The following is a 12199-nucleotide window of genomic DNA, read 5'->3' as shown; positions in this document are numbered from 1 at the left end:
CAAAGTACTTAGTACTGCATCAGGTGAATTGCAGTAATTTAAAGTATAGCAGATATTGCATTATCTTAAGAAAACATATGTTTATCCATAGCATGTTAATGCATTGAAAACAACAGCACCATGAAATAAACAATATGAATGTCCATATGCACTGAACAACACAAAATCAATTATCTCTCACTTGGTTACTGTCACATTTTCCACAGTTTAAATCTTACCAAATCACATATTCATGCAACCACTCACATTTCTTTTAACTCAGTAACAAACAAAACAGACCCCTTTTACATGTCTCATGGCACTTCAGTTGTACTGCCTATTGTTAACGAGCTCATTAGCAACAGGTCCGCTAGCCTTCCTGCTGGAAAAACTAGCATAGACCAGCATAGCTGGTGACCAGCATAGACCAGCATATGTTGTGTTTTGGTGCTGGTACGCTGGTGACCAGAATCCCCTGCTGGTGCTGGTATGTTGATGCTGGTATGCTGGTGACCAGCATGGGATGTGTCAACAACTTATTTCATATTGCAGAGTATGAGGAGGAGTGAATTTGGCTGTGAAAATCTAATACGGGGCACAGAGTCAGTGAGGTTGTCACAGAACACCAAGTTTATTGAATACAAGCCTCAAACCTGCAAGATTTTGGGCTCATTTGAGGGCACCCGAAACAAACTGCACTATAAATGCAACACTTTGTTTGTTGCTTCCATTTCTCTTACAAGTTTAAGTTAACAATTGTATAAAGTCTTTCTTTTGTATGTACAAAAAATAATTTCTTCTTTCAGATGTTGAGCACACATTAGTTAAAATCCAATAAAATGAGCCATCCAGCTTACAGGTGTGGCAAATCAAGATAGTGGGCATGGGCAGGGAACAGCAGGGATGCTGGTAATTGGGGGCTGGTGACCAGCATACCAGCACCAGCAAGATAATGCTGATAGGCCATCATAATTAATGGGACCTTGCTGGTGGAACAGCTTCTTCATGCTGGTCCACCAGCTAAACCAGCACCAAACCAGCACTAACCAGCATATGCGAGCATAGACTATAGATGTGTACTTTATGGGGGTCATTTGGTACCGGGCCGCAAAGAAAAAATAAATATGTTATTTTATTTCCGTTATATTGACGATCATACACGGAAAGTTATTTTATTTTAAAAAAACGGATTCTCTTTTAAAAACATCCATCTGATCCTGTTGGTGCGTTTGACACGTACCTGTTTCAGTCACGGTATACCCTAAAAAATAAGCCCTCAAGCTAGCTAAAATGAGCGTAAAACAAACCGCACTGGAGAGCTACTTTGCAAAGAAAAAAGGAATTATAATGAGTAGGGATGCGCATCGTTAACCGGTTTCGTTTGGGAACCGGTTCTGATTCAAACGATTCTTTTGAATCGCTAACAAATACACTTTGCGATTCCGCTATCGATCTTCCCGGACTGTAAACAAACGTACCCCACTTGCAAATTTGCGATAACATCACACACACAAGCTGCTGCAGAGCAGAGGTGAGCTGAGCTGCTACGTGCGATGCACTGTGGAGAAATGTCGTCCCGGCATTTCACAAAGAAGGACAACACCTCGAGGATCATCACCTGTAATACCCGTAAGAGGGATCTGTGCGCCAAAGGCGGTAATACAACTAATAGCTTTCACTTGTGCATTTTGTATTTTCCATCCATGTAATGTAGATGATAGCAGAGGCAGTCAGAGTCAGGTTGCTGCTGGCTCTGGTAGTCAGTCTGCAGATAACGTCAGTTATTTGTTGTTCCTGTTGTTCCTCTATGGAATTTATCCTTAGCCAATAGTCACTTGACTTGTGGACTCATTTTACTCATTTTAATAATTGTTTATTTCTTTAATTATTTATTCAGATAAACCAGGTTGCATTCTTTTCTGTACTCATGTACTACTTGTTTGTCAGCCTATTTGGGAATCGATAAGAGAATCGATAAAAAACCGGATCGATTAGCAGGAATCGATAAAGCATCGGAATCGCTAAATCCTTATCAATATACATCCCTAATGATGAGACGGAAGAAGAGGGAGATGGACAACTGTAGTCAAGTTGGCTGATAAAGTGGCTGAACTGCAGCCACGGGGACGGCGAGTGGACAATAGTGTTGTGTCGGTCGCGAACGTGTCGTTCAAATGAACGAATCTTTTGAGTGAATGAACTGAACGGAATCACTTCATGAACTGATTCGTTCCTTTCTCAGTTCATATACATATACATGTACATATACATATACACATATATATATATATACATATATATATATATATATATATATATATATATATATATATATATATATATGTATATATATATATATATGTATATATATATATATATATATATATATATATATATACATATATATATATATATACATATATATATATATATATAGATAGAGAGAGAGAGAGAGAGAGAGAGACAGAGAGAGAGAGAGAGAGAGAGAGAGAGCTGCCAGCTGCATATATATAAATATCAGTCTTTGTAAATACCGGTTAAGCAACAACCCTAGTTTGACAACATTTGGGATATTTTAAGTGTACAACATGACACAATATAAAACAAAGGTCAAATTGTGAAGACATTTTAAAGCAATAATGCTGTCAATTATATCTTGTTGGGAGGAGATTTGAAAAAAAAATATGTTTACGTATCGTTCACAATCATTGGAACACAGGCTGAAATAACCTCACTTTAAAGCCCTTTTATACATAAAATCTGAAAAATTGCTCTTCTTTTGTCTAATGAAGAAGACCTGTGTTAAATAGATGTTTTGAAATGACCGTGCAGACAGGAGTACATGAAAGAGCTTTATTAAATGGAAACTTGCACAGGATTTTTAATACAGAGTAATAATAATGGATAGTTGGTACAGATATGGAGAGAAAAAAACTCAAATCAGATTGCCTACAACACAATGTCTATTGGCCAATAAGAGGACCTTTGCATAGAAGTCCCTACCTAGTGCAACTGCAGCATAGGGAGAAATAGAGAGGTTTGTGTCTACAGGGACATTTAAAGGGAGCTCCAGGTACACAATATTTCTAAATAAAGTTACAGTATCTTCGATCTGAAGTCCATTATCATTCTTCCAGTATGTTATTTCATCTGTGAAAACAGGATCTACACCTGTCTGATAAATAAAAGAAGTTATATACAAAACCAAAATGAGACAGGAGGATAATGGGAAGGTGAAGTAGCTACAGGAGGCGGGAGGGCATTATTAAATATGAAGCCATGCAGTGGGTTGAATCGAAGTTGTTTTCGGCAGATCCAGGACCAGTCGAGCCACATCTGTTGATTAGAGCCAGAGGATGGTAACTGATCCTGATCTTGTGGTTCAGATGTGAAGCATGAAATCTGAACCGTCAGGCTTTGCTAGTTTTCTGTGATAGCCCTTAGTTGTTGTGTGTGTGTGTGTGTGTGTGTGTGTGTGTGTGTGTGTGTGTGTGTGTGTGTGTGTGTGTGTGTGTGTGTGTGTGTATGTGTGTGTGTGTGTGTCTGACTGTGACAAACACACCTGAGCCCCTGTGCAGGTGACATGGCACTGTGAGGAACATGTTCATCCTCTTTCCTCCCCCTCTGCTCACTGTTCTCGTGCCTCTTTGAAGGTAGTATAGATATATTCAGAGCCCTTTGAATAAGTATTAAAAGACCTTCGCTGTGTGGATCGGTGAGGATTTGTTCGTCAGGTTTGTCCCCTCCCAGGTAGAAAAGGATCGTCAGTGACAGGACCCCCACCACCTGGGGGCAGAGTTCATGTGATCACCCACAAAAGACTTGGTCTACATAGTGGTTCCAGCCAAGTGAGTGAATTCCTCCTCCAGTTGGATAGTAGTTTCCCATACTATTTCCAGTTACAGAGAAAGCAGTCAGCTTTCTTTTACTTTGTTAAACACAAGAGTAATTATATTCCACAAAACTCAACATCAAAGGCACATACATGATATTTACTTTTTGCTACGCGTGCCCACTGCTCCCCTTTCTCTGGTATTCCATCCATTCTGTGTAACCTGAGTTTTCTTCTCCCTTTTTTCCTGTTTTTCTTACTAAAGACCAAAACACAGTAAGAGTGAACTTCATGACCTTTAAGCTTAATTTCCAAATTGTTTTTAATGTCAATATTGTGGCAGGTTATAAAACCATCTACACCAAAAAGGTGTCAGAAGCAGCCAGGCTGACGTCTTTGCATGTGTGTTTTCTTTTCTAAACAGACATAATTAAAATTGGACAGAATGAATCTTTTGTTGGAAAAATGTGCTTAAAATATAAACTTCAAATTTGATTTAATTTGGACTTTTTGTTGTTTTGGCAGTTGGCCAGCAGCGTGTATATGATAATTGACCGATATACACTAAATTACGGGTCTTAAAACTCTACCAGACGTGCTCATCATGATTATAACTGCAACTAATGATCATTTAATTTAATTATTGACTAATTGATAAGTATTTGATCAATAAGATGTACGTAAACACTCAGACATACCTGTAATTATTATCCAAAGCCCAAGGCAGCAACACTTTTTAATTAGCAATTTATGATCACAACACACAAAGAGAAGCAGCAAGTGCTTGGTATTTTGCTGCAACTAATTGTTACTTTCATTGTTGATTAATCTCTTTTATATTTTCTCGATTCATTTCGTCTTTAAAATGGCAAATTGTCGATCAGAATGTTGAAACTAGAAAATGCTCACATATTAGATGCTGGAATGATTTTCTCAAAAACTAATTACTGCAACTGATTATCTGAACCGATTATCCAAAAAATTGGTGATTATTTTCATGGTTGACAACTAATCCACAATTTGTTGCAACTTAATTGCACATTTTATATTTGTGAACCAATCAATTGTTTCAGCTCTAATCATGATAGTGAAATCCAGACACCCCTCCTTTGACCCTGCGTCTCTCCTGTAAGTTTAGTTTCCATGAAAACATCAGAAAAAACCCATCCCCAATTCTCTCTTAGTGTGTTTCAGCCTTCAGTCCATGATTGTTTGTATAGCTTAGTTTTGTGAGGTTTTTCTTTTTAGTCCATGAGATGCTTCTGTTCGAGCCTTGTCCCTCTGCTGTTAGTACAACAGCGGGAAATATAATCTACCATTTTATTGTGAAGGAGCATGGTTTTGTTTCCAGTTAGAAATGGATTGCATGTCACAGCTATAGAGCCTGTTTTCCTCGCAGGCTGTCACTGCACAGTACTGGTGGCAGCAGTGTCAGGCACGATTTGTGTTGGACTTTAGCGTTTCTCTGGTGGACGGGAGGATTAGCTGCGCTTTGCTGCCACCTGCTGCCTCAGCTTCTCCCTTCTCTTCTTCTCCATCAGCCTAGTAAAGCAGAAAAAAACGTATCATTCTCTCATTATTTTGTTTTGTTTGTCTTCAGACAGATATAAGAAATCTCATATTAGAATTACAGGTGTTGAATTCAAGTTTAAAGTTAAAGCTGCAACAGGTGAGATACTGATCACTTTAGATTAAATAAATGTGAACAGTTTTCAAAATTCTCTAGTCTACTTGGAGATGCTAAATGTTAAGTAAGCAGCAGTAATACGTATGCAATAAATAATGAAAACTTACTACTCAAAATAGTAAATTATTATACTACATATAAAAAAATAATTTTAATTTGAGCTGAAAGAATAAGTTCATTAATCAAGCAGGCAGTTGATGTCATATTAATCTTCACTATTTTAATAATTGATTTACAGTTAATTGAGTATGTTTTGACACAAGAATACAATTCTAAGAATATCAAGTATTTTAATTATTCAAGGGTCTGAAAATATTTGTATACACATTTCAATAGTGGTTGCCTGAGCCCCATGTGAATCTGACAGCTCATTTTGTCCAGTTAACAATTCAAATCTGACAGATACACAGATATAAGACTGCAAATCCTCATAATTGATAAGCTGAAACCAGAAAATGTTTTATCAATATTATTAATTAGTTGACCTATGGATTGACTTATCAGTCGACTAATGATTTCAACACTAATGATTAATTAAAAATACATGGAATTTAAATGGGAGTCTACACAAGTCAGTTAGACCAAGCTTCTTTTCAGTCAGTCACCTGCGGTTTCGAGCCTCCACCAGCTCACTCAGCTGGTCCTGAGCCGCTCTGAGCTCCTCCAGACTCTGCTGGTAGCTGAGATCCCCTGAACCTGACCTCTCCAGGAGAGAAACCTGGTTTGACAGCTCGCTGGTTCGATCCCGCAGCCGCTGGATGGACATATACAGGTTCTCATCATCTTCCTCCTGTAGCCACAAAAAGTAATCCAGAACAGCAAGTAAATTACAGGTTGTGAATGGAGGTGCATTTGAGAGGTATAAAGCAACAATAGGCTGGCTGACGATTTAATATTATCATTTAATAAAGTAGGGTTGGGAGGTATTTCATTTCTTGATACCAATAAACCTTCCTCAAATGTTCCCACAGTACCATACTTTACGTATTACCACCAGCTGAAAATCAAATCACATTGTAGAGCTTTGAGGAAGTTGCCAAACGCTGCCATACCATTTTAGCTGTATAGCGTACATACATGTTGTGAGTGCTTCGCATACAATTAGACCTTAAAATTAACATAATAATAAAGTAATAATGTTAATATGACAATTAATACTGAAGTGCACTGCAGCAGTGCATCCACCATGTGGTGGAAAATGGTATCGCAGTGACCAACTCTGCTACTATCTCGCAATAGTGGTGTCATTTGTTGTCCAAAATCCCGGAAAGTCAGTTAGAATTTTTGCACAACTGGTTCCCTCATCTCAAAGTCTGTACGTTTTTTAAATTGTTTGTTTGGTTAAATGCCTGAAATAAGGTCTGTTGTTAACAGTTACACGTGTTATTCTATGACATTGATGACATCATTAATGTCTCTTAAAAATGACAAAAGTGTGTAAATGAGACTACAGAGGTTGTCGGGAACATAAAAGGTCATCACAGCGAAGACAGAGACTCATCTACCCACTAGTCTTTCTTTCCAGGCCCACTTTAGTTACAAACTACTTTAACTTCTACACACATCAGTTCATAGAGAACCTGTATAACAAGACGCTTAATGGTAATGTTTAAGTCATGTGACTCCAATGTAGTCTGTTCATAGACTAACATTAGCTTGTTAATGCTAGAGATGTAATGCTTAATGCTTTGAACATCTCAAAAGTGGTGTTAATCTGTGAAAATCTTCCTGCTGAACAACACCTGTGCGTATATAAAAAAAAAAGCGCGTCTGCCATAGAGATTATTTTTAGCAATATTTCAAATTCAGGTTAAAAAATCTCATAGGATTTTTTTTCAAGGGAACCAGGGCAATGCTAACTTCTGGGTTAGCCTACATGAATAAGCCATCCCTACACCAACATGTAAGCGAGACAAAGAAAAACAGTGAGGCGTGGACCTTGGCATTGACAATCTCTATATGAACCAGAAGGGAAGCCAACTCCAGCTCTTCACTGTAGCTGTTTTTCAGAGGGACGCTCCTGTACCCTGACAACACACAAGACATAAATCAATCATCACATGAACAGTCACAAGTCAAAACATTGACAAGAGTATACTATTCTCAGCTTTACCTTTAGCATTTTTAAATACCATGATATTTGCATTAAATGTAAAACAGCTGTTCTGGCAGAATTGTCCACATTCAGCATTTGTTATTCCACATTCACCTGTTCGCAGCAGACGCACAGGGTAGGTCGCCTGTGCCAGGAAGTTCGGATCACTAAACATGTCCTCCTCGTAGACAGTGAAGCGCAGAAAGGAGAATGTGGGGTTGTGGATGTCAAACACAAACTGCTTCTGCACCCACACTGGATTCAGTCCATTATCAGCTATGAGGGCCAAGAAGAAGAGACAGTTAGTGAGTGCTCAACCCTCAGGAAAAAAATAATGACGTGTATGTAAATCAGCGGCAGCAGCTGTCCTACCTACAACATCTGTCTTGCATTTGCAGCTGTCATAATCAGCCCCACAGATCTCTACCTCCACAAACGGACAGACGATGCTACGGCCATTTTTGGGCAGATGACGGGCTCCGAGCACCTGACAGAGGACGAGTGAAAGAATGTGACCCAACACTTAAAATGGCTCAACTCAGAAGTGCCTTTTTAGTTCTTTATGCGGTCACCCTGAGCTAACCTGTAGCTGGATGGTGATTGGCTCCACATGCAAGGTGTCCTTGTCGAATGGGTCAAAGGCGTCGTCCCTCATGATATCAGGCTGGGGAACGTAGCCGCTGCCACCTCCGAGCATGAACAGTGCCTGGTTCAGCTGCATGGGTTTATCTACACGCACATACAAGCACTTTAGTGTTTAACTACGAAATTCAAAATATTTAGTGTTTAAAAACTTCCCTGAAATATCCTAAGTATATCTAAATAACTTGCTGATGCACCTCAATAAAAACAGCACCAGTGTAGAAAGTAAGTCTGGAGCCCTGCATATCGGTTACAGTATGTCTCCCCCTGGTGGCCACTTTATTGCAGTTTTTAACTAAGGGGCAAAATGAAACGTTTAGGGTTAACATGTTCATCAGAAGACAGACATTTATCAGTATCTTAACAGCATCACTTAAGTAACACATCTCTATAGTTTCTGAGTCACTGAGTTTCAAGAGAAGAAGAAAATGTTGCCAGCTTTATGAGTAAGTTACTGCAACTGAACTTGTATTCAGCAACTTAATGATTTATGCTGCAATTGTAACACTGCTTATTTTAAATCTAGTATTAGGACGTGCACAAAGAGGCTGATATAATTTAAATGGGGCCAATTTACATTTTAACCTTGGTTACGAAGAAACACTAGTCATCAGTTTGTGTATCTATTATAGATGACTTTTCCCTTCTTTTTCAGTTGTATGTATTTGTGTCTGAGACAAAGGAAAATAATGTACCTGGTAAATCTGCTAAACGTCTGTGCGGGTAAAAGCCTTTATGTGCACAAGTGCACACTGACCTGGGGTCTGGAAATTGAGTGCGACCAGCTGGGAGCCGCAGAGCCACATGGGAAGTGGGTCGTAGTTGGATGAGTCCAGCCTCTGTCCGCGGGGATAAACTCTGGAAAGCTGAAGGCGGTTGTACTGCAGGAAGCGTTTCCCCCTGCCACGAGTTGCAAACTTCTCTGCCTTTGTTTCTGGGAAGGAAGACATGTCCCGGTAACACGCCCTCTCCGTCCCTATCTCTGGAAGCAGCAGCAAAACACACGATTTTAATAAATGCACACAAACTGGGACTTAGGACAAGAGAAGAAGAGAGAGCAGTGTGATCCATACTGTCCTCGTTGAAGGGGACAGGTCTGCAGTAGACCACCAGCTCAGACAGCTCCACGGCAATCTTCTTCCTCCTCTCCATTTGCTTCTCCTCCTGCATCTGTTACCAGAGAGATAAGACAACCCTACTGTTGGGTCAGAAGTGACAAACAGAAAAAAGTCCTTCTAATTTTGAACAAAAACTATTTGTTAGAATTCAACTTCAAAATTTTATAACAGATGGTAGTTGAAAAATCCAGATGGCTGCTGTAGTGTCGCCATCAGGAAACGTATTCCCAGATTTAGTTTGCATCAGTTTTGATATACAAGACATTTGATGTTTTACTGACCCGAGCATCGGCATTCTGCGTAGCCTCTCTGATCTTGCTGACCCAGCTGGTCAAGTCCTCCAGAGAGTCGGCTGCCACGTCCAGAGTCTGAACCGGGTGAGATGACAGGTGCTGGGAGTGGATTGTGAAGACGTATGGCCGTAAATTCTTCCCATCCTTGTGCACCACTGCACAGACAGATGGAGGGAGGAAGAGGTGAAGCGGTAGAAGGAGAGTTTTTGTGAGAGTTTCACAATTTGAGAAAATTGAGATTTTATCCTTTTAGGGACAAATAGTGTCAAATTTACAAATCTCTGTTGATCTACTTGAGGAAATGAAAAGGGAATTGATCTACAGAAGCATAATGCTGCCACACTAGATAAGAAAAATAGATCAGTATCACATTATAATGTCAAAGGTTTGTTAAACAAGACATTTTCAAGTTGAAACAAGTTATTTTCACTTTATTACAGAGAACAAAACTCAGAGAACAAAAAGTTATAACAAATAACTTTTCTTACATCATATCTCATACAATATGCTATTTACCTTAAATCATGAAATGCTTCAAATCGTAACAAGAACTTACGATATAAAATGTATTTTACAAAAAATATTTCAGTTAATAACAGGATACTTAATTGTTGTAACAAGAAAACATTCTCAGCATAATAAATAACAGCAATAGTCTGCTGTAAGTAGTAAACTTTTGTGGAAGTGTGAACTTTAACAGCATTAGGGAAAATACCAGCTTTAATATTAAATTCGCTGTGTCTACTGTGAAGTACTGTGTTTACTTAACAGATTTTAAAAAGATCACTGAGACCCAATGTGATTTTTTTTAACTGCAATAAAATCCATGGAGTGATATTAAAGTTCTAAGTCAGAGAAATCAGCATCTTTATGTTCATGTGTTCAGGATGTGGTTGGTTTAAGAATGGATTCATTAAATGGATAATTGCAGAAACAAGCTAAATGTGAAAGGGCTTTTAACCAATTTGATGTAACCAAAAACATTACGCAAAAAACAGCATGAATAATTTAAGAAATTATAGAGTTTTCTTGGAATTAGGGGTGTTACGATTCAGATCAGTAGTTCAGTTCAGACCTTTTGTCATTATTATTATTTTTTTACATTATTTTGTATAAGTTCAACTACAATTGGTAATATCAAGAAGGCCTCTCTTGAGAGCCCAAGACAGGACTGCAACTTGAGACTGTGGACATTTGTATCAATGCGTCGGTCTTGGTTTCAGAATTGTTACCACTCTTGGTAATGCAAGATATTGATATAGACCTCTTGTTTGCTTTTATGCGTAGGCAGTGTCTGGTTGGATGTTGGAGTTAAACTGCATTACTTAATGTGCAATAAAATGCAGCCATAGGCTAGTCAGACCTAATAAAAAGCACATATGTGATCAGTTTGTCTCAGGAACAGGCTGGTTTATGGGACTCACCTACATGACAGGTGGGAACATCAATGCAGCCCTTGAGGAATGTTCCCAGAGGACTGTTCTCTGTGGACTGAGACAACGGAATCACAAAAAACAATACTGTTTATGAATGGAAAAGCGAGATAACCATTGGACACTCATCTCTGTGTAGGAATCGGAACTCACTGCTTCATCCAGCTCTCTGACAGGAGAGCTGGGAACCTCCTCCACGTAGTTTGCAGGAAACCACAGCTGTTTCTTTCCCCCATAGTCACCTCGCCACCTAAAGATGAGACGCAAGCCCATGACAGTCTTCTCCAGATGTGAAGTAACATGTGACGGAAGCACATGCACACTGACATTTACTCACCAGCCGCCCTCCTGTTTATCCACATTGAGAATGAGCGCCTGTTTGGGGAAACAGAGCTCGTCTTCCCTCTGAGCTCGATAGTCATACAAAGCTTTGACTGTGCACTGAAACACAGCAGCAAGAGGCCCCATCAGTGTATTTCTATATACAACCACTGGGGGGAGCCATATCTCAAAAGTATAGCTTTCTATTCCCACCCTTCACATATTGTGATTATTTTTTCTTCCTTTTGTTAGCTTTTATACATTTATTAAACTGGAGGTCAATTGCACAGACAGTGTCACTTACTCGTGCTGTGGGCATCTTATTGGCCTCCACATAGAAATGAGGAGTGCGAACCTCATACAGTGCCCCGTAGTCAAGCTCCTGAGAAAAAAACAATTCATGTTTAAATCTGTAGTTGCAAGAGTAACTGCTGTAATACTGCTTACTGTTTATAAGCATGCTTTGTTTTGGAGTTCCAGTTGTGATTCTCTCACTTTCCACTTAACCATTATATTTTGTGAGCCAAAACAACAACTCATGTCACAAAATAAATGTTGCAGGTGGACTGTAACAGACTGCATTGTTGTGCAACAATAATGTAAATCAGAAAGTCATATTTTTTTTGTGAAATTGTGAGAAAATCCATTGATCAAGAAAAGTGATAGATATTTGCTGGTCAAACCAAAACAACCAAAGTGAAGGATGTTGCTTAGACTTTGAAAAATCTGCTGTACACTCTCATTATTTTTCTTTCTTTTTATGGACTGCATGATTATAAAACGGACTAACATGTTTTAA

At 38.9% G+C, this 12199-nt stretch overlaps 1 protein-coding gene across 2 annotated transcripts in view; it reads right to left on the bottom strand.

Annotated features, from left to right (window-relative positions):
- Positions 1-2818: 2818 nt before the first annotated feature.
- The window catches only part of LOC115591465 (1-phosphatidylinositol 4,5-bisphosphate phosphodiesterase gamma-1-like), a 37743-nt gene continuing 28362 nt past the window's right edge, over positions 2819-12199 (bottom strand). Inside the window, exons 20-32 of one of the 2 annotated variants that reach the window (XM_030433514.1) lie at positions 11705-11782; positions 11417-11520; positions 11233-11329; positions 11071-11137; positions 9635-9801; positions 9309-9405; positions 8993-9217; positions 8177-8322; positions 7966-8080; positions 7708-7869; positions 7437-7525; positions 6104-6288; positions 2819-5353 (exon numbers count right to left, since the gene is read on the bottom strand). In XM_030433514.1, the coding sequence (XP_030289374.1) occupies positions 5293-5353; positions 6104-6288; positions 7437-7525; positions 7708-7869; positions 7966-8080; positions 8177-8322; positions 8993-9217; positions 9309-9405; positions 9635-9801; positions 11071-11137; positions 11233-11329; positions 11417-11520; positions 11705-11782 (1593 nt within the window). In that variant the 3' untranslated portion in view covers positions 2819-5292. Of the gene's footprint in view, positions 5354-6103; positions 6289-7436; positions 7526-7707; positions 7870-7965; positions 8081-8176; positions 8323-8344; positions 8531-8992; positions 9218-9308; positions 9406-9634; positions 9802-11070; positions 11138-11232; positions 11330-11416; positions 11521-11704; positions 11783-12199 lie in introns of those variants that run through there. The other variant, XM_030433515.1, reaches the window with a different exon arrangement.

Source organism: Sparus aurata, chromosome 11, assembly GCF_900880675.1.
Source record: "Sparus aurata chromosome 11, fSpaAur1.1, whole genome shotgun sequence".
Taxonomy (NCBI): Eukaryota; Metazoa; Chordata; class Actinopteri; order Spariformes; family Sparidae; genus Sparus; species Sparus aurata.
This window is presented reverse-complemented; position numbering and strand designations above follow the sequence as displayed.